The 21,817-nt window shown below is 50.2% G+C and overlaps 2 protein-coding genes across 13 annotated transcripts; one reads left to right on the top strand and one right to left on the bottom strand.

Annotated features, from left to right (window-relative positions):
- The first annotated feature begins 120 nt into the window (after positions 1-120).
- NRIP2 (nuclear receptor interacting protein 2) lies at positions 121-8,369 on the top strand. Of its 3 annotated transcripts, XM_049624896.1 has the most exons (8): positions 121-859; positions 4,480-4,632; positions 5,738-5,820; positions 6,170-6,291; positions 6,523-6,540; positions 6,881-7,055; positions 7,149-7,247; positions 7,423-8,369. In XM_049624896.1, the coding sequence occupies exons 1-8, from the start codon at positions 608-610 to the stop codon at positions 7,520-7,522; spliced, it is 1,002 nt and encodes a 333-aa protein (XP_049480853.1). In that variant the 5' UTR covers positions 121-607; the 3' UTR covers positions 7,523-8,369. The 3 variants fall into 3 exon arrangements, with proteins under 3 accessions (XP_049480853.1, XP_049480854.1, XP_049480855.1); XM_049624897.1 differs by lacking the exon at positions 7,423-8,369 and having other exon boundaries at positions 7,149-7,251; XM_049624898.1 differs by lacking the exons at positions 7,149-7,247; positions 7,423-8,369 and having other exon boundaries at positions 6,488-6,540; positions 6,881-6,973.
- ITFG2 (integrin alpha FG-GAP repeat containing 2) lies at positions 2,778-20,821 on the bottom strand. Of its 10 annotated transcripts, XR_007456561.1 has the most exons (14): positions 20,621-20,821; positions 17,186-17,311; positions 15,651-15,746; positions 15,053-15,094; positions 14,695-14,896; positions 13,847-13,986; positions 13,227-13,375; positions 12,732-12,835; positions 12,505-12,558; positions 12,321-12,412; positions 11,469-11,586; positions 9,733-9,906; positions 9,482-9,641; positions 2,778-4,065 (listed from the first exon to the last, which is right to left on the bottom strand). XR_007456561.1 is itself a non-coding variant. In XM_049624884.1 (13 exons), exons 1-13 carry the CDS (start codon positions 20,714-20,716, stop codon positions 9,538-9,540), a joined length of 1,497 nt encoding a protein of 498 aa, XP_049480841.1. In that variant the 5' UTR covers positions 20,717-20,821; the 3' UTR covers positions 4,482-9,537. The 10 variants fall into 10 exon arrangements, 9 of the variants coding, with proteins under 9 accessions (XP_049480841.1, XP_049480842.1, XP_049480843.1 ...); XM_049624884.1 differs by lacking the exon at positions 2,778-4,065 and having other exon boundaries at positions 4,482-9,641; XM_049624885.1 differs by lacking the exon at positions 2,778-4,065 and having other exon boundaries at positions 4,482-9,641; positions 12,738-12,835.
- Between the last annotated feature and the right edge of the window lie 996 nt (positions 20,822-21,817).

Raw genomic sequence — 21,817 nt, 5'->3', positions numbered from 1 at the left:
TGTTGACAAGAAGGAGAGGGGGGAAGACCATTTTGAGGCCGCCCGTCTCTGTTCTGAACCTGGCTGTTGGCCTGCGCCCCAAGCCCGAACTGCAGAGGGCCCCAGGGGAGAAAAGAGCGGGGCAGCGCAAGAGGAGACGGGAGGGCACACGCACAGGGCCGCACGTGCCCGCATCCCACACGCAGGCTGACTCCGTCCCAACACCCACGCACTGCCTTTCAAACAAGCTGGCACGGACACCCTGACAGTTTACAACACCGTCACACCCCTCGTGCTTGCAGGCGCCCGCGCGCGCGCGCGCGCGCGCACACACACACACACCCCTTCCACCGACCGCTCCCACCAGGACCCCAGAGTTGGACGCGCTGCAGAGCCTACCACCACCACCCCCCACCCCCGCCCCTCCTCCTGGAGTGCTGGGTTTTTCCAGCCGGAGCCTCACTCCCTCTACTGCAATCTCGGGGAAATTGGTGTCTGACGCGGCTGCTCCAGCACGTTATTTATTGATTTACTCTGTCCCCCGGGGAGACCCTCCTGTCAGGAGAGCTGCGACCCGGAACTGAGGGAGGCGGGAAGCGGCGGGGCCACGGGTGGCGGGGCAGAGGGGATGGAGACGAGGACGGTTCAGCAGCCCCCGCCCTGCTCATCAAGCTCCGGGAGCCCCGCAGGGGCCACCCGGCAGGAGGCCAGAAGAGTGGAGGGAGACTCCAGCAGGAGGGGACAGGAGGCAGCGCTTCGCGACCGAGCCCCCCTGAGCCAGCAGCGCCGGCTCAGACAGGCCACCCAGTTCCTGCACAAGGACTCTGCCGACCTGCTCCCCCTGGACAGCCTCAAGAGGCTCGGCACCTCCAAGGACTTGGTGAGGCAGCCCTCTCCCCACCCTTCCCCTCTCTCTTCCTATATCCTGGGGAGGGGGCGGAGGGCCGGAAACTGCAGACCCTAACCTTCAGATCCCCCCTCCCTTGCTGAGAGTGGGGCAGAGGTAGTCCCAGGTGGAGGGGCTCCACCCCGACCATCCTCAGACTCTTCACTGGGGGTGCTCCCGTGGCTTGGTGGCTCTGGGGGGGCCTAGTCTCCTTGCTCAGTCAGCTTCTCTCACACAGCCCAAGACTTATCTTGGGGGTGATGAGGAACTGTGCTCTCTAGGAGAAGAGGCTTACAAGGACACAGGAACCTTCTGGAGCAGTCATTTACTGCTGGGAGGGCCTGGAGGCCTGACCAGTTTAGGGTTATGGTTTCTCTCCTGTCCCTAAACAACGGATTCCTTCCTACCAGCTCTGACCATCCATTTGCCTTTTCCCTCCAGAATGGAAGCACTAAGGGCCTCTGTCCTTTCCAGAGCCTCAGGGTTTCATATGGCTCTTGCCTGGGCCACCAGCCCCCTGAGTGCCCCCTTACTTCCTCGTAGGGGCAATGGCCCTTCCAGGCTTCTTTCTTTCCATCTCCCTGCAGCAGCCGTGGCCTCCAGAGGGAATGGGGTGGGGGTGTAACAAGGAGGTGAATGGGTCAGGGGCAGCTGCGTACACTCATCCCTCCCCCGCCCCCACCGAGACAGTGGTGAAGAGCATGGGCTTTGGAGCCACGCTGCTTGGGTTCAGATCCTGGCCCTGCCACTTACTACCTTAGGCAAATTGCTTGATGTCTCTGAACCTGTTTCTTCATCTGCTAAATGAGGACGAAATTAGTAGTATCTCCCTCATGGCGTTGCTGTGGGAGTTGCACAAACTAATGCCTATAAGGAGCTTAGAAAAGAGCCTGGAAAATAGAAAGCATTATCTAAGGTCTGAGTATGATTGTTCCTCCAGCTACGACTCCATTTAGCTTGAGGGAGAAAGTAAGCTCTGTAGGGCCCAGAGAAAATGGAACCCTCTGTGGCCTGTGGCTCTTCTAGAAGAAAGGAGGGCTTTTGCTTGGAAGCACTCTGTTCCCTCACCCATTTCCTCATCAGAAGGTCTGAGAGGAGGACACTCTTCCAAACTGAAGGGCACGAAGTCCCTTCTCAGCCAACGCAGCCCCTCATTCCCTTTCCTGACCCAGCCCTACCAGATTCCTCTCAGACGAAATGTTCCTTCTCCAGGAACCCAACCCAGAGGCCAGCAGATTCCCAGCCTCATCCCAGCAGCTCCCAAACAGGAAAAGTGACCAGACCGAGATCTCAGTTCAGGGAACTTCGGGGCTGCTCTTGCACACACACAGAGAGCACAGCTGAGAAACAGGGAGAAACGGGACAGCAGGGAAGCTGGTGCTTTGGCTCCCGGTGGCTAGGACCTCTGAGCCTCTATGGTTTGGAGACCACCCTACATCCATCTGGCCCTGGATTAGAGGCTCTGTTAACATTACCATCCCAGCGTGGCAGGTCCAGCCTTTTGATAAGTCCTGAGCTTTTCACCTCACCCCACTGCCTCAGGACGTCCCAAATTGATCTCAAGCAGTTACCTTGTGTGGCTTTGGCAGTGAAGACACAACAGGTTGGGGGGACCCCACCGTCTCCCTCCTTAGGATGACTCTGGAGCAAACCTCACAGCAGTGGGGGCCTGAAGGCTGTGTCCATCGTGGGAAAGGTGGGAGGAGAGCTGGGAACTGCAGAGCCGCTCTTTCCGGCCTGCCCTGGAGTTCACTGCCCTTTTCCCAGACCTGGGTCTCCTGCTGGCAGCCTTGCTGGCGGGAGCAGCAAGTCTCAAGGGGCTCATTAAACCAAGGGTAGAAAAACAATCCCACGTTCCCAAGAAGAAAGGGCAGGTGGAGAAGGATGTGTGGCGCCTGGACAGATAGAGTCATTCTTCAACAAGCATTTATTGAGTGCCTACTATATGTTAAGCTAAGCCTTGGGGTATAAAGATCTGATGTCACAGGCTCTCCAGGATAATGGGAGAGTAAAAGCCACAAATAACAACTGTGAGAAGCATGACAAAGGGAGCTAAGAGAAGGGATGCTGGCCCCAGACTGGCGTGTGGAATGAAGAGTACAAAGAGGTCAGAGAGGGCTTCCTGGAGGATGTAAACCCTGTGTTAATTACAGGACACACATGGAATTCCAGACTTAGATAAAAACCTCTCTCCCAAATAAAGAGTAGCTCCGGAACAAAGTACGTTGAACCAGTCATCCAGTCTGGCCCACAGAAGAATGAGAGTCGTCTCAGGAAGGGGGTTGAACAGGAGCAAATGTGTGGAGGCCAGGAGCAAGCAGCCTGGTACAAGCGGTACACGTAGGGTCAATGGGGGCAGATAGGCGGAGCAGAGGACAAGGCTGAGGACGAGGCCGTGACCAGGTCATCTGGGCTGAAAGTTTCAGGTCACCCCTGAAAGTTTGGGCTTTATCATGCAACAGGAAGCAGGCATGCTTTGATGGGAGTTTAAACAGGAGTAATATGGTGTTTTGTTTTCCTTTTCTGCTTCTCAGACTTTACCATGCACACGAATCATCAGGACATCTTGTTAGAATGAAGCTTCTGATTCAGTAGGTCATGATTCTGCATTTCTAACAAGCTTCCAAGTGATGGCAAGTGATGTTAAAGCTACATATCTGAGGACCACACTTTGAGCAGAAAGGGTTTTATTTTTCTTAAGTTTATTCATTTATTCTGAGAGAGCGTGAGCTTGAGCTGGGGAGGGGTAGAGAGAGGAGGAGAGAAAGAATCCCAAGCAGGCTCCACATCATCAGTGCAGAGCCTGACATGGGGCTCGAACTCACGAACTGTGAGATCACGACCTGAGCCGAAATCCAGAGTTGGACCCTTAACCGACTGAGCCACTCAAGCACCCGAGTAGCAAGGGTGATGCCAGATAATCACTGGCTTCAAGCAGTTGTGTCTGAGAGACAGCAGTACTGGAGGCCAGTTCTTAGGAACTTAGGGAGGTGGTCCAGTGATCCGGGACAGCTGAGGTGAGGCTTGAATAAAGGCAGTAGTACAAAGCAGGGTATAAATACAGGAGACAAAGCTGGCAGAACTTAGTAAATTGACCAGATGGAGTGAAGGTGGTTTCAGGCGAGGGATGGTTCAAGCATCCTAGTTTTGAAGATGTGACTTTTTTTCTCTGACTTCCATCACAACATCAACTCTGGGATCTGCAGCCCATTGAAGGATGAGGTCAGAAGGGGAAACAAAGGGGGAAAAATGTTAAAAATGTGTTGTAGACCTGAGACAAAAAGTTCCCCAAGCATAATACTAGCTCCTGAGAGGTCTTGGCAGTCAATAGGTTGGTCTAACCTAGAATGGACTGTTCTTTTCTCATTTCTTCATTGCTGAGCAATCTATTGGGGTCTCAGCAAAACAGTATGATTTGATACGAGGGTTCACTCTGCTATAATGATGTGACGGCTGGGACTTGGGTAAGATCCTGCCCCTTTCTTACTCCCGTGAGACGCGGGACTGGGGTGGGGTTGGGTTGAACATCGTGGGAGGTCTAAGGTGGGAGAGCTGAGTGGCCTGGATACTTGGGTTTAGACCTGTCTGTCTTCTTTGTTTTGTGACGGAGCCAGCAGCCGCACAGTGTGATCCAAAGACGCCTGGTGGAGGGAAACCAGAGTCAGTTTCAGGGGGAGTCTCCCCCCGCGCAGGCCCCGATTCACAGCCAGGAGAGCAGGAGGAAGACCAGCAAGACACAGATTCCTGCTCTTCTGGTGAACTGCAAGGTGAGAGGCCTCCCAGGGCACTGGCTTTCATGAATGATCCTGTGAACGGCTCACTTCCGCCACTCTCCTTCCTCCCCTGGGTGGTGAGGGAAGGAGGGAGGGAGAAAAAGCACCTCTCCCCCGAGGTTGGACCTAAAAATGGGATCCTGTACATTCTCTACTTTCTACCTCAACCCATCTTCCCTCCGTGCAATTCCACGTGTCCATGCCAACCCTTTTATCAAATGTAATCTCCAAATGCGCATGTGTAAATACTTGCCAGTGTTTCCCGATGACAGCCTTGTCCTCTCTAGAGCCATTTGACCACCCCAGCGGTACTGAACACCCACCACTCCTCTGCCACCACTTTTGTGTGGCATTTCCTCTTCCTGCTCTCCAGTCTGTGGCCACATTCTAGAACCTTTTAAAGCCTCAACTGTTACCTCTTCTTTGAAACCTTTTCTGATTTCCCCAGGGGAGAAAGAGCCTCCCCTCCCTCTCAATATCCAGGACACTTTATTGACAACCCTTTCATAGACCTTAAAACTTTCTACCATGCATTAGTTACATGTCACCTCCCCTACACCCGAGCATAGCATTCATTGATGTACCTTCCAACAACATCTCTGGCACATAGCAGGTGCTCAGCAGAAGTCTGGATTGAGAAAATGACATGCATTTGGGATGTCCAAGTGTACCCACAAATGTCTGTATATATCCAGAAGAAAGTGAACCCGTCTGTTTCCGTGGTAAACCTGTCGCTTACCCTCATCTGAACTTCCCGGCGAGACAGCCTGGTCTTCTCACCCCTCCTGTATCCCTCACCTAGACCTCTCTAACCTAAGCCCCCAGCTTCCCAAGAATTCCTCTACACAAACAGATCTCCATTTCTGGTCAAGTGGTTCCCAAGTGTATGATCTCCCCATAGACAGCTCTATTTCCTTTTTTGATTCCTCCATCTAAGAGCCAGTTTTGCCTCAATTGCATGAGTGCCATAAAGATCACTCTGAAAGGCTTGGTTCATTCCCTTCACTCGTTTTTGAGAGGGAGTCATCAAAGGGCTGGGAAAGGTGAAGGATCCAAGCCCAATCCATTGTCACTGACTCCCCGCGACCCTCTCTCTCAGTGCCGAGACCAGGAGCTTCGGGTGGCCGTGGACACAGGCACCCAACACAACCAGATCTCGGCTGGGTGCCTCAGCCGCCTGGGGTAAGAGTGCGGCCTAAAAGGATGGAAGGGGGATGGGGTTTCTTTAGGGGGGGTGATGAAAATATTCTGATATTAGATAGTAGTGGTAGTTGCATAACTCTATGAATATACTAAAAACCTCTGCATTTATAAAAGGGTAGCTTTTGCGGTATATGAACTATATACCAATAGAGCTATAATTGGAAAAAAAAAGATTGGATGGGGGCTCTGGTAGAGAAGACAAGGATTCAGACCCCACGTGGGGGCAAGGGATTGGATGAGAACCCACGTGTAGGGGGAGGGGCGTCAGCTGACAAAGGCATTGGGGTTGGGGGCTGTGGTGGCCATAACCCTTGCTTCCCAACCACAGGTTAGGGAAGAAGGTCCTCAAAGCCCCAGGTGGGGACGTGGCACCTGGGCCCCCCACGCAGGTGGAGCAGCTGGAGCTACAGCTGGGCCAGGAGACGGTGGCCTGCTCAGCCCAGGTTGTGGGTGAGTCCTCCGTTCATTCACAGCCTCTTCTTCCTCTTCCGCCTTCCTCTCCTGGCACCATATGAGGTGCCCCCAATCTCTGGGCCCAGATCCTCAGAGCTGGGGGTGGGGAGGGAAGACAAGGAGTGAGTGCTCACAGGGCACTGTGACCCTTGGGTGCCCTCCAGCCTCTTCTGTTTTCAAACGATTCCTGCAGATGTTGAGAGTCCTGAATTCTGTCTTGGACTGCAGACTCTGCTTTCTCTCAAGGTAAGAAGGATGCGGGCGCTTGACCCACATTTGGGGCCTGATCCAAAGGGCTGGGATAAAGAGGTAAAAGGCACAGGCGAGGAAGCGTGGGCCAGCTTCTGATGAGAATGGCTCAGAGTTGTGGGATTTCACCTTGCTTCCTTAGAGGTTCCTTATTTGCCCACAAGTGAAACATAAGAACCAGGTCCCACTGCCCACAACCCCAGAGTTCCAGGTGAATGGAAACAGGGGGATGAGCAAGGAGCAGGGGGCTGGGGGCTGTGGAAAGTTTGGGGGGGGGAGGGCTGAGGGAGAGGCTACCTGCTGAGAGAAGCACACATTTCCCCCCACCCCCCAACAGTGCTGCATCGACCTCGAGCATGGAGTGCTGCGGCTGAGGGCCCCCTTCCCAGAGCTGCCCTTCCTGCCTCTGTACCAAGAGCCTGGCCAGTGACTGATGAACCAGTCAGTCCCCGGGGGAAGGACCTTGCCTCGGGGAAGAGCCATGTTGGGGAATGGGGCATTACTAGAGCCAGGTACCTGGGACTACCACGTCTGTCCCTTCTGTCACCACCCTGACCCTGCCGTCCCATTGGCCTCAGTCAGCCACATTCTTCTCTGCTTCTCAGCAACTGCCCAATCCTCCAGAAGACTTCCAGAAAGAGGGCCCATGATCTCAGGGGACTGGCCTCCCCGTTCCCCTCCAAATCAGGACTGTGGAAAAGGATGTAAGCGTGGCGTGGTAGGAACTGGTCCAAGTCAAAGGCTGCAGCCCGTACTGTCCTTTACCTGCCTCCAGATCCACCCCACACACCCCTCGGTGGCCTTCACTCCCATGCCTCTCCCTTCCCCTCCTGGGGCTTAGTACCTCTTGCAGCTAGACTGCCACATCTCACCCACCAGGGGTCCTGTCCCTGCTGCCGCCTGCCTTTCTGATTCTGCGCACATCTGCTCACAGCTGAGTGGGGGAAGAAACAGGAAACAGAATACTCCGGTACAGTAGAAAGGCGAGTTGGCAGAGGAGCTTCAGAAGCTTTCTCAGTTACCTTTCCTGGGGTTGCAAATGTCGGAAGTCAGTTATTATTTGATTTCCCTGTGCAAAACCTTGGGTGTACCTCTAGCATTTCTCCAGGTGTCTCTCCTCCTCCACTTGCTTTTTTACACTTCAGGGGGATGGTGAGGAGCCCTGTTGGGAACTGCCCCTACAAGGTGGACAGGATGGCAGGGCCTGGCCGTACTCAGACTTGGAACCTAACCAGTAGTCTTTCTTATTTCTAGAACTACTCACCTCATTAGACGTTCTTCCTTCCCCTCATCTCTGGCCTCCTGAGCTTGAGCTAGTCTTATTTTGGAATCTTATTTTGATCCCTTGCCAGGCTCTGAGCCAAAGCACAAAAACAAGGAGGCTTTTCATCTTCACTGTAAAGAGAGGAACCCAAACCTTAAGGAGCCAGACACCCTGAGCGTCTTTCTGGCAGGTTTGAGTCTCTCAAGTCACGGACGAAGGGGAGAAGAAGACAGTGGTGTAACTAACCTCAGCTAGGGAACTAGGACCTTGGGGTGGAAACAAGATTGTGAGCCTGGGGTAGACTAGAGGAGAACCAGCTGCCCTGTGACATCTGGTCTTGCCTTTCCCAGCTGAGTCCCTGACCTCAAGAGAAGAGGGGGCTCACTACCACGCGTGTAATGTGGGTACCCTGGTCCCTCACTGCCTTGCCCCATAACCTCTGCTTTCCTGGCTCTGCTTGTTCCTTCCTGCCTCCTGCTGCTTCTATAACCGCAGACCCCAGACCCAGTGGCAGGCCTTCAGCCCAGCTGCTTCTCCACTTGAATAAACACCTGTTTCTCTATGCTCATGTCCTTCTCTGGTTTCCCTCCATGTCGATCAGAGTCCAAATTGGTAACTCTGCCCTTATTCCCTTACAGAAAGGTGATGTGAATGTGGACCTTTCCCCAGGTTGACCCGTCTGGCTGGGTTAATATAATTGAGAGCAATGGCTTTCTGACTCCTCTGAACACAACTCACAGCAGGAAATACATTTTACAGAGCAGTTAGCATACACACGCACATGCACATGCACATGCACATGTACAGTTATAACAGAACAATACTTCCCTATGCTGTGAGTATGACACTCTGATATTTTTCCTTCTATTTTATTCTACCCCATTTCGTTTATTCAAACAATGCTGACCACAACCCACCAAAGAATCGCAGCCTGTAACGTGAAAAACACTAACTTACGGTGCACAGAATCGAGAGCAGAAGGAATATAAATGGTCCAAGATAGAATTCTGATTGTGGTCTGGATCATAAACCCACATCGGATTCTAAAGGTGTTTTGGGGGGATGTGGGGGCAAGGCCCACAAAGTTGCACAAGCAACAAGGCAAAATGAGAAAGTGCTAGCCCAGTTTCTTTGGTAAAAAGAAAACAATCATCTCAGCGTTGCTGGGAACAATTAAGACCAGACTGTAAGATAATTAAAGACCCCCGCTTCAAAAGCAAAACAGTGTGCCATTCCTGTAATAATCCCTAATGCCAGTGACTTGGAGCTGTGCCATGGAAGACGGAGCTTGGGATGCGGGAGCCCTTATCTCATTGCCCTACTGGCTCCGAAGTCTGGTTTCCTTACAGGCATCAGAGCCATGCAAAGGATCTGTGCTCCCTCCTCATGAACAAGTCTGTTTTCCACACAATGAGATTTGGAAGTGGGGGGGGGGGGGGGGGGGCGGGGTCTAGGAAGGGGGCAGTCCCAGATGATGTGGAATGAGGCTGGGGTTCTATGATTCTGCTGATGTGATGGGTGAGGTACATAAGGAAATAGGGCCGAGGGCCAACTCTCCTCTTCTTTCACCAAGGAGACCATGAAGGCTATAGTTCACAGCTTCCCTAAGGTTGCTGCCATCTTTCCACGCTCCTCTGTGATGTCTACTCCCAATCCTTCCAGCACTATGGATACCTTGGGGGGTGGGTTGCTTCAGGAGGCTCCTTCTTCAACTAAGAGGGCAAGTCCAGCTAGGTGGGATCGTGAAGGCTTGCAGGAGCACACTGTGGGGGCTGGTCTGGATGGTAGAGGGTTTGGTGAAGCAGGGCGCAGACAGCTGGGAGGTCATCAGGATCTGAGGGCAAGAAAGGGGCGGTTCAGAGGCTGTGGATCTCCTGGGCACCTGGCATGGGGCTTCTCAGGCCCGAAGCACTCCTGGGACTCACCCACACCCAGCTCCTGCAGCAGGCTCTGGAACTCTGGCTCAGCCTCCAGCAGCTTCAGCAGATTGGTCGACTCCATCCGCTCAAGCTGCACCTCCCAGTACACGTAGATCTTCTGGTTGAACGTGACGTACACGAGGCAGGGGCTGTTGCGGCCCTCCTTGCAGGCATACAGGCCTGCAGGGTGTGGGGGTGAGACAAAGGTCAGAGAGTTCCAGTCCCAGTGGGGAAGGGCAGAGAACAAGAGGCCTTGGAGTCAGCAGTTTGACCCTCCCACAGACGTCAAGCAGAAAGCTAAAGGCCCTCTTTTTTTTTAATTAAAAAGAAAAAATGTTTATTTATTTTTGAGAGACAAAGCATGAGTGGGGGAGGAGCGAGAGAGAGGGAGACACAGAATCTGAAGCAGGCTACAGGCTCCAAACCTGTTGCGGGACTCAAACTCCCAAACTGTGAGATCATGACTTGAGCCAAAGTCAGATGCTTAACCGACTGAGCCACCCAGATGCCCCTAAAGGCCCTCTTTCTAATCCATTTGTGTTGGGAACTCAGTAAAATAGGTAAAATACCTCCCCATTTCAGATATGAAAAAACACCATGGGGGAACCTGGGTGGCTCAGTCGGTTAAGCGTCTGACTTCGGCTCAGGTCATAATCTCACAGCTTGTGAGTCTCAGCCCCGTGTCGGGCTCTGTGCTGACAGCTCAGAGCCTGGAGCTTGCTTCAGATTCTGTCTCCCTCTCTCTCTGCCTCTTCCCTGCTTGCACTGTGTCTCTCTCTCAAAAATAAATACACATTAAAAAAAAATAGGTGTTGAGTTATGGTATGATGGCTTAATAAATTTAAAAAAAAAAGAAAAAAAACTCACCAGGCAGAATGGCCCCACAAAAGTGCTTTGCTGATTTTCCCATCTTAGTGATAGGCTTGGAGGAATGAAGGACAGTCTTGGTAGTCCAAGGGGTAGATTAGCAAAACACGATCAGAAACTAAAGCTGGGCACCTAGGTTGCTCAGTTGGTTAAGTGACCCAACTCTTAATTTCAGCTCAGGTCATGATCTCACAGTTTGTGAGCTCTCTCTGATAGCATAGAGCCTGCTTGGGATTCTCTCTCTCTCTCTCTCTCTCTCTCTCTCTCAAAGAAAGAAAGAAAGAAAGAAAAAAAGAAAGAAAGAAAGAAGAAAGAAAGAAAGAAAGAAAAGAAAAGAAAAAAGAAAAAGAGAAGAAAGAAAAGAAAGAAAAAGAAAAGAAACTAAGGCTTCTCTTTGGTGGCAGTCCCTTCTTCAAAGGCATTTTAACCTTCTGGGTCACTGGAGTATGTACACCAGAGCGCTGTACAATTCTTACCATTTCAGCAACCAAAGATCTCCCCATGTCACCTGAAAAAGCCAGGACTGCTTTCCAAGTCCCTGATTTGGAACAAATGCAAATTGTCTGGGAGAATGCTCCTCACAGAGTTCTGACATGCTCAGATGGGAGAGAACTTTCCCATGCCTTCACACATCCCAGACGGGCAGATGATAAGAACTCATCCCATTCTTTAACATATTGAGAGATGAACCTGTCACTGTCTCTCATTCCTTATTTAAAACTGTGCAGACGGTAATTCAGTACCCACCATCACTCTCTAACAAAAGTGCCAAAGAGCTCATTTGTTTATGAAGACACACGTTAGGGGACACAGAGAGAGTAGAAATGAGAGGCAAACAAGTGTGGTTAGAGAGGGTCCATGGGGTGGGGTCCCACCTGCACAGAAGGCTCGGATATTCTCGTCCACTTGGAAGCGGACGACGGTGCGGTTGTGATCAATGATATACGTCTGTCCATCCCAGGCACAGGCAACCACCTCCTCATGCCCATTGCCCTGAAAAAGGCCAGAGACAAGGATGCAGGGGTGGCGGGGAGCTGGTAAATAGAAGAGCCCGAACGATGGGTCTGGATAGCACATAAAGGACTTGTGGACCTAGTTCTGGGTGGCCAACAGCCGGGAAGGAAAGCAGCCCTAAGTTTCTTACTGAACTTCCTCCGTGCGCCAGTCACCAAACAACTGATGAAGGAGACACCATTATTCCCAATTTTATGTGGAGGAAACTTCAGCTTATAGACATGAAGTCGCTCACTCGTGGTCACACAGCATAGAAGGGAGGCAGCACAGAATCAGGACTCAAACCCAGGCCTGTTCTACTGACTTCAAAGCCTCGTGCCTTTTCTCCTACCGTCACACATGCACAATGGCAAAGTATGCCCCCGTGTCGCAGATTCTGCGGCTGCAGCCTTGGTAAAGAAAGGCTCATAGATAGACGAGAAAAAAAATTACAGAACATACATCTGGAGTTGAGGCCAAAAACTCACTTCTGGACCCTAATAAATTATTTCTCTTTGGAGCCATTACTCCTGGAAAAGGTGCCGCTGAGAGATTCCGCGGCAGTGCAGAGATGGTACTAAGCCCTGAGAAGTTAGGAAAAAGACTCACTTGAGACGCAGTTAAGAGTCTGTCTGAAGAGACTTAGATAAACATCGGGAGCGAACTGTGAAGTGAGAATGGACTCATTTGTATCACATCTCTCCACGTGAAGAAGGTAAGAATGTCCCTCTCACCGTGACATCCAGTTTCTCTAGGGCAAAAAGCTGGTGATCCACCTGCACCGACCACAGCAGCTTGTCCGCTTCCTCCATGAGCTTCAGCGTCCCTGCAGGGTGACAGGCAGGCCGGGGTGGGCAGGACAAGGACCCCTGAGCGCACCCCACAGGCACACAGCCTCCTGCCCCAGCAGGAACTCACCATCCAGGGTGCAGAGGGCAAAGAGGCCGGAGCCACCCATCTCAGAGTTGTGGCCTGCAGGAGGGACAGAAGGACAAGAATAAGAAAATGTGAAGGGTAGGGCAAGGTCAGAGCACACAGGGTGGGGTGAGAGGTGGCCCAAGGTAGGGAGGAAGGGAAGGCCCAGCATCTTCCCTCTCCCAGGACTGATGCTTGCCCCTCAGCTCCCTCCTGTGTCCCCACCCCACCTTCACCTCGTTTGATGTTGCCAATGAGGTGGGTGGAGACATTCTTGTTGTGGATGCGGCCGGAAGTCTGGTGCAACATGACATCTCGGGCAGCCGGGGCCTCCCTGTGTGGGGGTGGGGTGGGGTGGGAGGGATACTAAGTGGGGACCAAATGAGCCTAGTTCTGCAGGACGTTTGTGGCCCCGATCTCTGTACGAGCTTCTAGGATGTGAATCAGCCTGGAAATCTATTGCTGACCCTGTCTGGCCCATGTGGCGAGTAGAAAAGAGAGGGACAGAGCTGCCAAGTTAGAATCTTGGAATCTTTTCCAGGTGCTACGAGGTTAAAGCCCAGGATTTCCTGGGTCCTGAAATCATTTTCCTTAATGGGGCAAAGGTGCTGTGCCAGGACCCAGCCGAAGCAGCTCTGCCCACTGCAGTCCTGTCCACTGCCAGTGCATCCAGGAGCCCATCTAGATTCCACACACCCACACCATCCACAGGTCTGCGCCCTTACCTGCTGCCCTCCGGGGCCCCCTCAGAGGTGGGAGGGGGCCTGGCGTCCTTGTTCCAGGTACACAGGAGAATGGCGTAAGCACAGCCCGGCTGAGACACCATCAGTTCAGGAACACCCAAGGGCCCTGGAGTCACTGAAAGACTGTCCACCTGCACCAGGGAACAAGGCCTTAAAGGGGGCTGGGGACAGAAATGGGACCCTGCCGAGAGCATGGGAGAGAAGTGGGGCAGGGGCCCTGGGAACAGCATCCCAGGCTTGGGGGGCAACAGCAGGAGGAAGAATTTGAGTTTGTAGGGTTCCTGCCTCGTGCCATCGTCTCCACATAGCCCATCTGCTCTCCACTGTGCATGTCTCAACCAGGGTCCACGCTCTGACACAGAGCACATCACACCCTCCAGCACACTCTTAACTCTTAGCCTGGTGCTCTTTGCCTCTTATTAGTAATTTTCCCCTAAGACCCTGACTTGAAACTCTCTTCTTTGGATTTCTCTCAACAAGGAGATTTTCCCTTCCTCCCACTCTAAACCCTGACCCACGACTGTTCTCCCAAGAGGGCCCCTGCAGGAGGGCTTCCTCCCTGCTCTCTGGGCTCCCTGAGCACCCCCCGCTCAGCCTCTCACCTGACCCTCCAGTGTCCACTTCTTGAGTGACACCAGCTGCCCTGTTGGATGTTCAGTGCCTTCACCCAGATCTTCCCAGCGGAAAGCCCGTACCACACGGTCCGTGTAACCGACCACCAGCTCACAACACCCATCTCCATCTGTGGGTCCACAAAGTAGGACGAGTTTGGAGCCACATGTGTGTTCATTAGCTTGAATCCTACACACATGTCCTCTCCGCCTCCTGCTAACATCATCAGCGTTTGCGCCGAAACCCGGTACAACTTCAGACCCCAAGAGCTGTGCTAGTCCCCTCACACTTTGTGCTGTGCTTCTTCTCTCAGATACACAACTCGAGTGTCCTGATTCATGCCACATACCATCACCTTCGTGACAGCTTCTGGCCGAAACATCAGCCCTATATCTGTACGACTCACTCCCTTGCCACTTTCAGTGTCTGATCAAATGTCACCTTCCCAGAAAGGACTTTCCAGATAACTCCATTTAGAATTGGTAGCTCTACTTCTCTACCCTGACACTCCCTAGCCTCTTTCTGTGGTTTATTTTCTCCACGGCACTTACTACATTCTAATATACTATTTAATCTTCTTAAAATATTTTACACTGTTTATTTTCTGTCCTTCCTAGGAAAGGTCCAAGAAGGCAGTGATTTTTGTCCATTTTATTCACTGCTGCAATCACAGTGCTTAGAATGATACCTAGTTTATAATGGGAGCTTAGTAACTCAACATAAAATGCATAATAATTGCACCCATGAATACTAACTACCTCCCTGAATCCCGTGACATCTGCTCTACTACCCATTGACTCCTATTCCCCTGGCTGCCTGCGGAGAGAGCCATGCCCACCGATGTCGCTGATCAGCATGACCTTGGTGTTGGCAGGGATGTGCTGCTTGAAGACTGGATGCTGCTCCTCTCCCATTAGGGTCTCGTGGTGCCCAGAAGCATCCAGGGCCTTGGTAGGCGTCAGGTCACACAGGTGAAACCATCCCTCAGCACTCACCGCCACCACCAGGTTCTGGGAGAGGCAGAGGCATAGGAGGGATGGCTGGGGAGGGAAGTTTGGGCACAAGCCTGGTCGTTAAAGGACAGAAGTGAGGGCTAAAGCCTTTAACTCTCAACTGATTTCCACCAGGAGAGGGGGAGCAATCTAGGCAAAGCCTTGGAGTTCTACCGAAATCCCAACGTCCCTTAGAGTTCTTACCTTTCCTTTATTACAAACATCTCCAACCCCAACACAAGTCAGCTGCAAAGAAAAGGGGAGACATGCTGAAGGAGACCAGTACTCTCTAATCTCAGTGAAGCAAGGAGAGGGTTTGCTAACTACCATCATTTGCTGAAAAGTTGTACCACATGACCTACACAGATAGTTCATGTTAATCGCGTTCTTGTGCTCTAAGTCTGGTTTACCTAGAGCAGTAGGGAGACCTCAAGTAGTTAAGTCTGTCTGGGCTGAACAAGACAAAGCAAAAGATACACCTAATACAACCAGTCTATCATATTTCTAGACTTATGCAAAGTATTACCCCCATTTTGTACTATACTTTATGAGATCAGATGACCTTGGCAGTTTTTAAAGTACTGAGAGCCACGCGGAAACAGAAGATAAAAAACAACCCACCAGCTGGAGGCGCACTGTCCAGCGGCTTCCCTCCCTGAATGGAATGAACCCTGAAACAGTGGCTGGCTGAGTAGCTGGTGAACTGGGACACACTGGTCGGTTTCTGTATGGCTCAGCCTTGATAGTCCCTGCACAGAAAGGATCCTTCTGCCCCTTACGCCCCAGGAAGTTGAATACTGACCATGCCCTGGCAGGAACAGGTGAGCCACGGCCGACTGTCATCATTCTTATACACAAACAGCTTCCCGCTGGTGTCCCCCACCACCAATTCATTTAACTTCAAACGGAGAGAGAAGACAGTGTTAGGATGGGATCCTATGGAACCACCTGAAGCTTTTCTCTAGGCCCATCCTGGGGACATCATAAGACCTTAATTTGTATCTTCGCCAACTTTAGTAAAAATCTTTTGCAACCAACAAAGCCACAGTTTTCCAGTTTCTTTCTTTTTTTTTTTTTAATTTTAGGGATATGCATTGGGTGTTGTATTTAAACCAATTTGACAATAAATTTCATATTTAAAAAATTTTTTAAAGTTTATTTATTTTGAGACAGCAAGCGTGAGCTTGAGCGGGAGAGGGGTAGAGAGAGGGGGAGAGAAAAATCCCAATCAGGCTCCACATTATCAGCGTGGAGCCTGATAAGCCTGATGTGGGCTTGAACTCACGAACCATGAGATCATGGCCTGAGCTGAAATCAAGAGCTGAAATTAACTGAGCGAGCCACCTGGGCACCCCTCCCAGAGTTTCTTTTTTTCCCTGTCAGGGGTGTGTGTGTGTGTGTGTGTGTGTGTGTGTGTGTATGTGTGTGTGTGTCAGAGGAGGATAGCAGAATGGGGCAACACGGAATCTATGACTCTTCCCAGAAAAGTCTGACAAGTGAATAGCTCCATGACCCGCTTGCCTGATTTCAGCTCTTCCAATCTGTCCATTGCCAATGGGACATGTTTTGAAAACAACCTAGAACATTGAACTTTTGGAAAATTGAACTTCAGACCACGTACTTAATCAAGGGCCAAATAAAAAGACAAGGTCAGCTCTGGGGGCCCTCCTTCCTCTACAAACATCTCCAACCCCAACACAAGTCAGCTGCAAAGAAAAGGGGGCCTTTTGAACTTGGTGTGTATGAGTGAATATATACCGGGGATGGAGGTGCTGGAGGGGACAGCACGAAGGGGTTGCTGGGGTCAGCCTCCTCTGTACTCTGGGCTTCTGGCGCCCCCAAGTGGTGGCCCAGCTCTCAGGAGGGGGGTTCCCTGAAGGGAGTCTCTTCCTATTTGTATTTGGGTACTCCATTTCCCAGTCATTCCGCAAAGGCTGCCTGCCTTTCTAGGGGTAAACAGTGATAACAAGGTAGCACCAAACCCTGTTTCCACAAGTAGCTTTCTGATTTCCCCTGTTGAGGAGTGGGAGGGTGGTGGGGAGGGAAGGGGTGGAGGGGTGGGCAGCCAACACCCCCTTCCTATTCTCAAAATAGAGTGAATATCAGATTCTCAAGAGATTTAATTCTAAAGGCAACAAAGACGTAACAGATCACAAATAAAGTTAAAAATGAATTGGGATTTATCAATGATTTACTTGATTTGAATCTTCGATTTATTTTTTTAATAGTTATGGGAATATTATATTATATTATATTATATTATATTATATTATATCTGGTGGGAATATTAGATCACAGAAGCATAAAACAAGTTTATTGACATTAAACTCTCTCCACCTGATGTTTCCATTTCGGCCGCTCCAGAGGACTTTGGCAGACACACTGGGGGCAGGCTGCACAGCACAGAGGCTCAGTGCAGCTGCCTGGATTTGAACCCAGCTCTCTATGCTTAAATTTTGTCATCTATAAAACAAAGATCATAAGGGTATTTACTGAATAAAGTTGTTCTAAGAACTGAGATAACAGAGGAAGGCCTTTAAAACAGTGACTGTCAGGGGCACCTGGGTGGCTCAGTCAGTTAAGTGTCCGACTTTGGTTCAGGTCATGATCTCACAGTTCATGGGCGCTGTGCTGACAGCTTAGAGCCTGGAGCCTGTTTCAGATTCGGTGTCTCCCTCTCTCTCTGCCCCTGCCCCACTCCCACTCTCTCTCAAAAGTGAAGAAACAATAAAAAACAAACAAACAAACAAACAAACCAGTGACTGGCATACAGCAAGCACTAATACCAGGTGGTTTTCAGCCTCTAGTTAAAAGGCCTCCATGGCTAGGGACCCTGGTATCTTTCACACAATCTATTCTTTTTTTATACATCCATTCAGCAAATGCCATAGTCCATACCAGCACCTCAGTAAATGTTTGCTTTTCTTTTAAATTAAATTTGATTTTTAAAAAATTGTTTTTTCATTTTTGAGAGAGAGCATATGTAGGGGAGGGGCAGAGAGAGTAGGACGGAGGACCTGAAGTGCGCTCTGTGCTGAGCACAGAGAGCCCAATATGGGGCTCGAACTCATGAAGCATGAGTTCATGACCTGGGCTAAAATCAGACACTTATCTGACTGAGCCACCCAGGTGCCCCAAATTTAATTTAATCTGAAAGAGAGAGAGTGAGAGTGGGGGAGAGGGGCACAGAGAGACAGAGACAGAGAGACAGAGGGCGAGAGAATCCCGAGCAGGCTCCATGCTCCGTGAGGAGCCCAGCACAGGGCTTGACCCCATGACCCTGGGATCATGACCTGAGCCGAAATCAAGAGTTGGACACTCAACTGACTGAGCCACCCAGGCGCCCTGATAAATGTTTAATTACTAGACAATTAACAAAAAAGATTTTAAGAAACAGAGAAAAATCAGAATGAAAGGGAATGCTCAGTCAGCCCTTGAGTTTCCAGGTAAAGGTAGATAGTGAGTTAGGGGTACAAAGATAAATGCCACAGACTCCCTACTGAGGGGGACCTTACAGTTTTAACAAGGGCACAGACATGGGTATGGTAAGAGCAGTGACCAAGTAGATGTGGCCCAGCCAGGCAATGATAAGCAAGACCAAGCAATGACAGTGAGGCAATGGCTGGTCTCCCGGAAGAGGACATTTCCAAACTAGCCCATCTGCTTCCTGGCAGCTATAATGCTTCCCAGCAGTTCTGCTTCCCTGTGGCTGATCCTGGCTCTGGCCTCTGGAGGTCACTCACGGACGCTAAGAAACCCCAGCTAGAGGGTACAGTCGCCATATAATACTAAAGGAGGCAGGAGGAGAGATCTCTGATCTGCTATAGCCTTCTAGAGATTTTCCCCTGGTGTAGCCAGGCTTCCATGGGCAGTCCTACAGGGTGTGCATCCTATTCCTGGCTTCCCTTCCCCCACAACTTACCAGGAAACAAATTAGTTTCAAAGAACTTTAGGCTAATGATTTATGAGGATGAAATAAGTCTTTTTCCTGCCCCAAATGCTGAACTAATAACAGCGTTTCTATCCACACTCATGCAGGCTGAATGTACCACGTGCATACATACATGTACCACTAGGCAACGATCTCAACTACTTGCCCTTCTTTCAATTATATTTATCAATAACATGCAAAGCCCTTCAAATTGCTTTGGGACAAATAATCACATTTGCTTTCCATAACAATCCTCATTTATTCAACAAACATCTGAGTACCTACTATGTGCCAGGCACAATTCTAAGTGTTGGGAATATAGCAGTGAAAAAGCAGATAAATCCCCAGCCTTATGGAGCTTACAACTCAGGGTTAAAAAAAAAAAAGTAGTACAATATATCTAATATTGTAGAACTGAGTGTATTGGTGCAATCTACTTAGAAAAGTACAATTTCCAAAAAAGCTGATGCCATGAAGCTATGAAAAAAGACAGGTATTTTTCCCTTTTAAACAAAGAAGACCATCAGATAACACGGAAAATCATGTACGCCTAAAGTCACTCTGTTAATTTACTATTTGAAAATGCCTCTCTTGATTTTCTCATAAAATTGTATTGCTTGGCATATTACGAAATGTGAAAGTCCAAAAAACAATACAAATTTATGAGAATAACTCCTTCCTCCCTACAGGGAGTAGAACCAAAAGAGGCTTCATAAAATATCTTCTCTATCACAGCACAAAGGAGGCTGGGGGCAGGGGTATGTTCTAGCCCTTTTTTCCCCCAGGGAAGAGAGCACAGAACAGTTAGGGACGTGAGAATGAGAAGACGGCAGAATAGGAAGGTGGGGCAGAGGGTAGGAGAGGATGGCAATAAGGTGCTTTGCATTAAAAATAGGGAATAATGAATGAAAAGAGTCTGTTAAGAGTGTCTCACACCAGCAACAGCCCCCATCCCCTCTGATGCTCCACCTCAAAATTCTACATATTTTCATCAATGCACCTCCTTACATTTCGTTGTTCTGGTGACTATCACCCTACCTGACTGTGAGCTAGCTGAGGGCTGGGGCTGTCTTGTTCATTTTGGAATTCCCAGAATATAGCAGAGTCCTTGGCGCACACAATGGGCACTTGAATAAACATTTGCAGAAACAGAATCAAATACTAACAACACTAACACTTGGTGTTAACTGTGGGCCAGGCATAGTTCTACCTGCTTTATCTGTATTAATGCATTTCAACAACGAGAAAAAGAACAGCTGCGGAGATGGTAGATGTCAATTGTTTTTGTAATCCAACCAAGGTGTAGCGCTTTCAAGTTGCCATACGCTTGGTGTACTATGCAGCAGGCATTACAGAAACCAGGCATTACAGAAACTCGGCATTAGGAATGGGGTGGTGAGGTGGAGAGGCAGAAAAGTACAGCAGTGTGTTCCGGCGCAAGGAGCCACGTGTAAGAGCAGCAAAGGCGCGTTTTAAGCTTCTATGGAGGCTTCGAAAGGCAAAGTGATTTGAGGTGATGCCCCTGCATAAGGAGAGAAGCAGTGAGCCGGGATATCGGGCCACCGGTTTACCAGGCTCCTACTGTGAACCAGTTACTGCCTTAGGCAAAGGATCAGTTATCTATGTCCCTAAATGAACACCAGGGCAGGGAAGCAGTGCGATTCGGACCTGACTTCCAGGCACGTAAGCTATCTGCCAAGTTCTCCTTAGGTCACCGCGCAGCCCCACCGCGCACGCGCTCCGCTCCCCCCGCACGCCTAGGGCGGCTTCTCCATTTCCCCGGCCCCGCCCTACCCTGGCGCAGAGCTAGGCCGCGTCTCTCGCAGTGCGCATGCACTGACCGAATCATTATCGACGTCTCCGAGGCAGATCGCGTGCGGGAAGAGGCTCCCGCTAAATTCCAAGGCCACGCGTTGCACGTAGCTAACCGACCTCATCGCACTTGCACGGGCCGAGGGACCGGGGAGGCCTGCCAAATGTTCCCCGAGCCCCTCCTGAGAGCAGCCCAAGCGGAAGGCAGCCAAAGCGGAAAGTCACGTCACCACTCGAGCCTCCAATTGCGGCCTTTCTCGCTTAACCTGAAAGAGGAGGTGGGTCTTCCTAGCCCTCTGAACTTGGGGGCGGGCTTATCTGATGTGAGTGACAGGGGCATGGGCCACTCCTAGCCTGGGTAGACCAATCTTAATGGGGGGGGGGCGATCTGTTCCCCAGGCAACAGGCTGTTCGGGGTTAGACCTAATAACCTTGACCTCTTCCTTTGTTGCCCTAGCATTGAAGTCTCCAGGCCATTAGACTAAACCAGGGAATCATAATAATCGTAATAATTGACAACTGTATGGTTTCCAACAGTGTTTTTTTTTGAAACAACTATAAGTTACCTGTTAGGAGCCCTGCAAACAATGTAGTGAATTGAACTAGCATTTAAAAAAAACAATAGAATAGAAAATACCAAGTGACTCTAGAGTAGTAAGTATTCTTTTTGTGAAACCTTTGTTTCAATTGTAAATATTTATATATGTATATTTTATATACTGGCTTACCACGTGAAAATGACTTTTTAAATGGTGTGTGTATGCTTTTGTGGTCCTTAGTTAGAAAGGTCCTTAGTTACACTTGCTGTAAAGCACATTTCATGTATATTGTTTCACGTAATGAGCACAACAACCCTGAGAGCTTGTATTATTATTCAGTATTTTTGGATGAGAAAAACAGGTTCAGCAAGATTAAGTAAGTCTTTCTTTGGGGTGCCTCATCAATCAGGGCATCAGAAGTATTATTTGCAAAATTCTGTAGTTGTTCAATACACTTTAAAGTTCAGATCTGCAGCTCTAGGCCAATTATGCACTGGTTTTTCAGGAGCCAACGTTGTAAAAATAGTATCTACCTCACCTGGGGATGTTGGACCAGGGGCTGGTCCCACTTTCTATATCTGAGCATGATGGGAGAAGGCACTGAAAAGCAGGACATTTTTGTCTGGGAGTGTGAGAGGGGGATGACACATTTTGTCCCAGAGGTCCCAATGGATCTGACAGCCAGGT

Source organism: Panthera uncia, chromosome B4 (assembly GCF_023721935.1).
Source record: "Panthera uncia isolate 11264 chromosome B4, Puncia_PCG_1.0, whole genome shotgun sequence".
In the NCBI taxonomy this organism is placed as follows: domain Eukaryota; kingdom Metazoa; phylum Chordata; class Mammalia; order Carnivora; family Felidae; genus Panthera; species Panthera uncia.
This window is presented reverse-complemented; position numbering and strand designations above follow the sequence as displayed.

What these genes read in the sequence shown, in the direction of transcription:
- NRIP2 (XM_049624896.1), top strand. Translation starts at nt 608, where the DNA reads ATGGAGACGAGGACGGTTCAGCAGCCCCCGCCCTGCTCATCAAGCTCC. An exon ending in CTCTTCTGGTGAACTGCAAG is followed by an intron (nt 4,633 to 5,737) that starts GTGAGAGGCCTC and finishes CCTCTCTCTCAG; the next exon opens with TGCCGAGACCAGGAGCTTCG. An exon ending in TGGGGCATTACTAGAGCCAG is followed by an intron (nt 7,056 to 7,148) that starts GTACCTGGGACT and finishes TCTGCTTCTCAG; the next exon opens with CAACTGCCCAATCCTCCAGA.
- ITFG2 (XM_049624884.1), bottom strand. Translation starts at nt 20,716, where the DNA reads ATGAGGTCGGTTAGCTACGTGCAACGCGTGGCCTTGGAATTTAGCGGG. An exon ending in CATGCTGATCAGCGACATCG is followed by an intron (nt 13,987 to 14,694) that starts GTGGGCATGGCT and finishes GTGGACCCACAG; the next exon opens with ATGGAGATGGGTGTTGTGAG. An exon ending in AGTGGACACTGGAGGGTCAG is followed by an intron (nt 13,376 to 13,846) that starts GTGAGAGGCTGA and finishes TCCCTGGTGCAG; the next exon opens with GTGGACAGTCTTTCAGTGAC.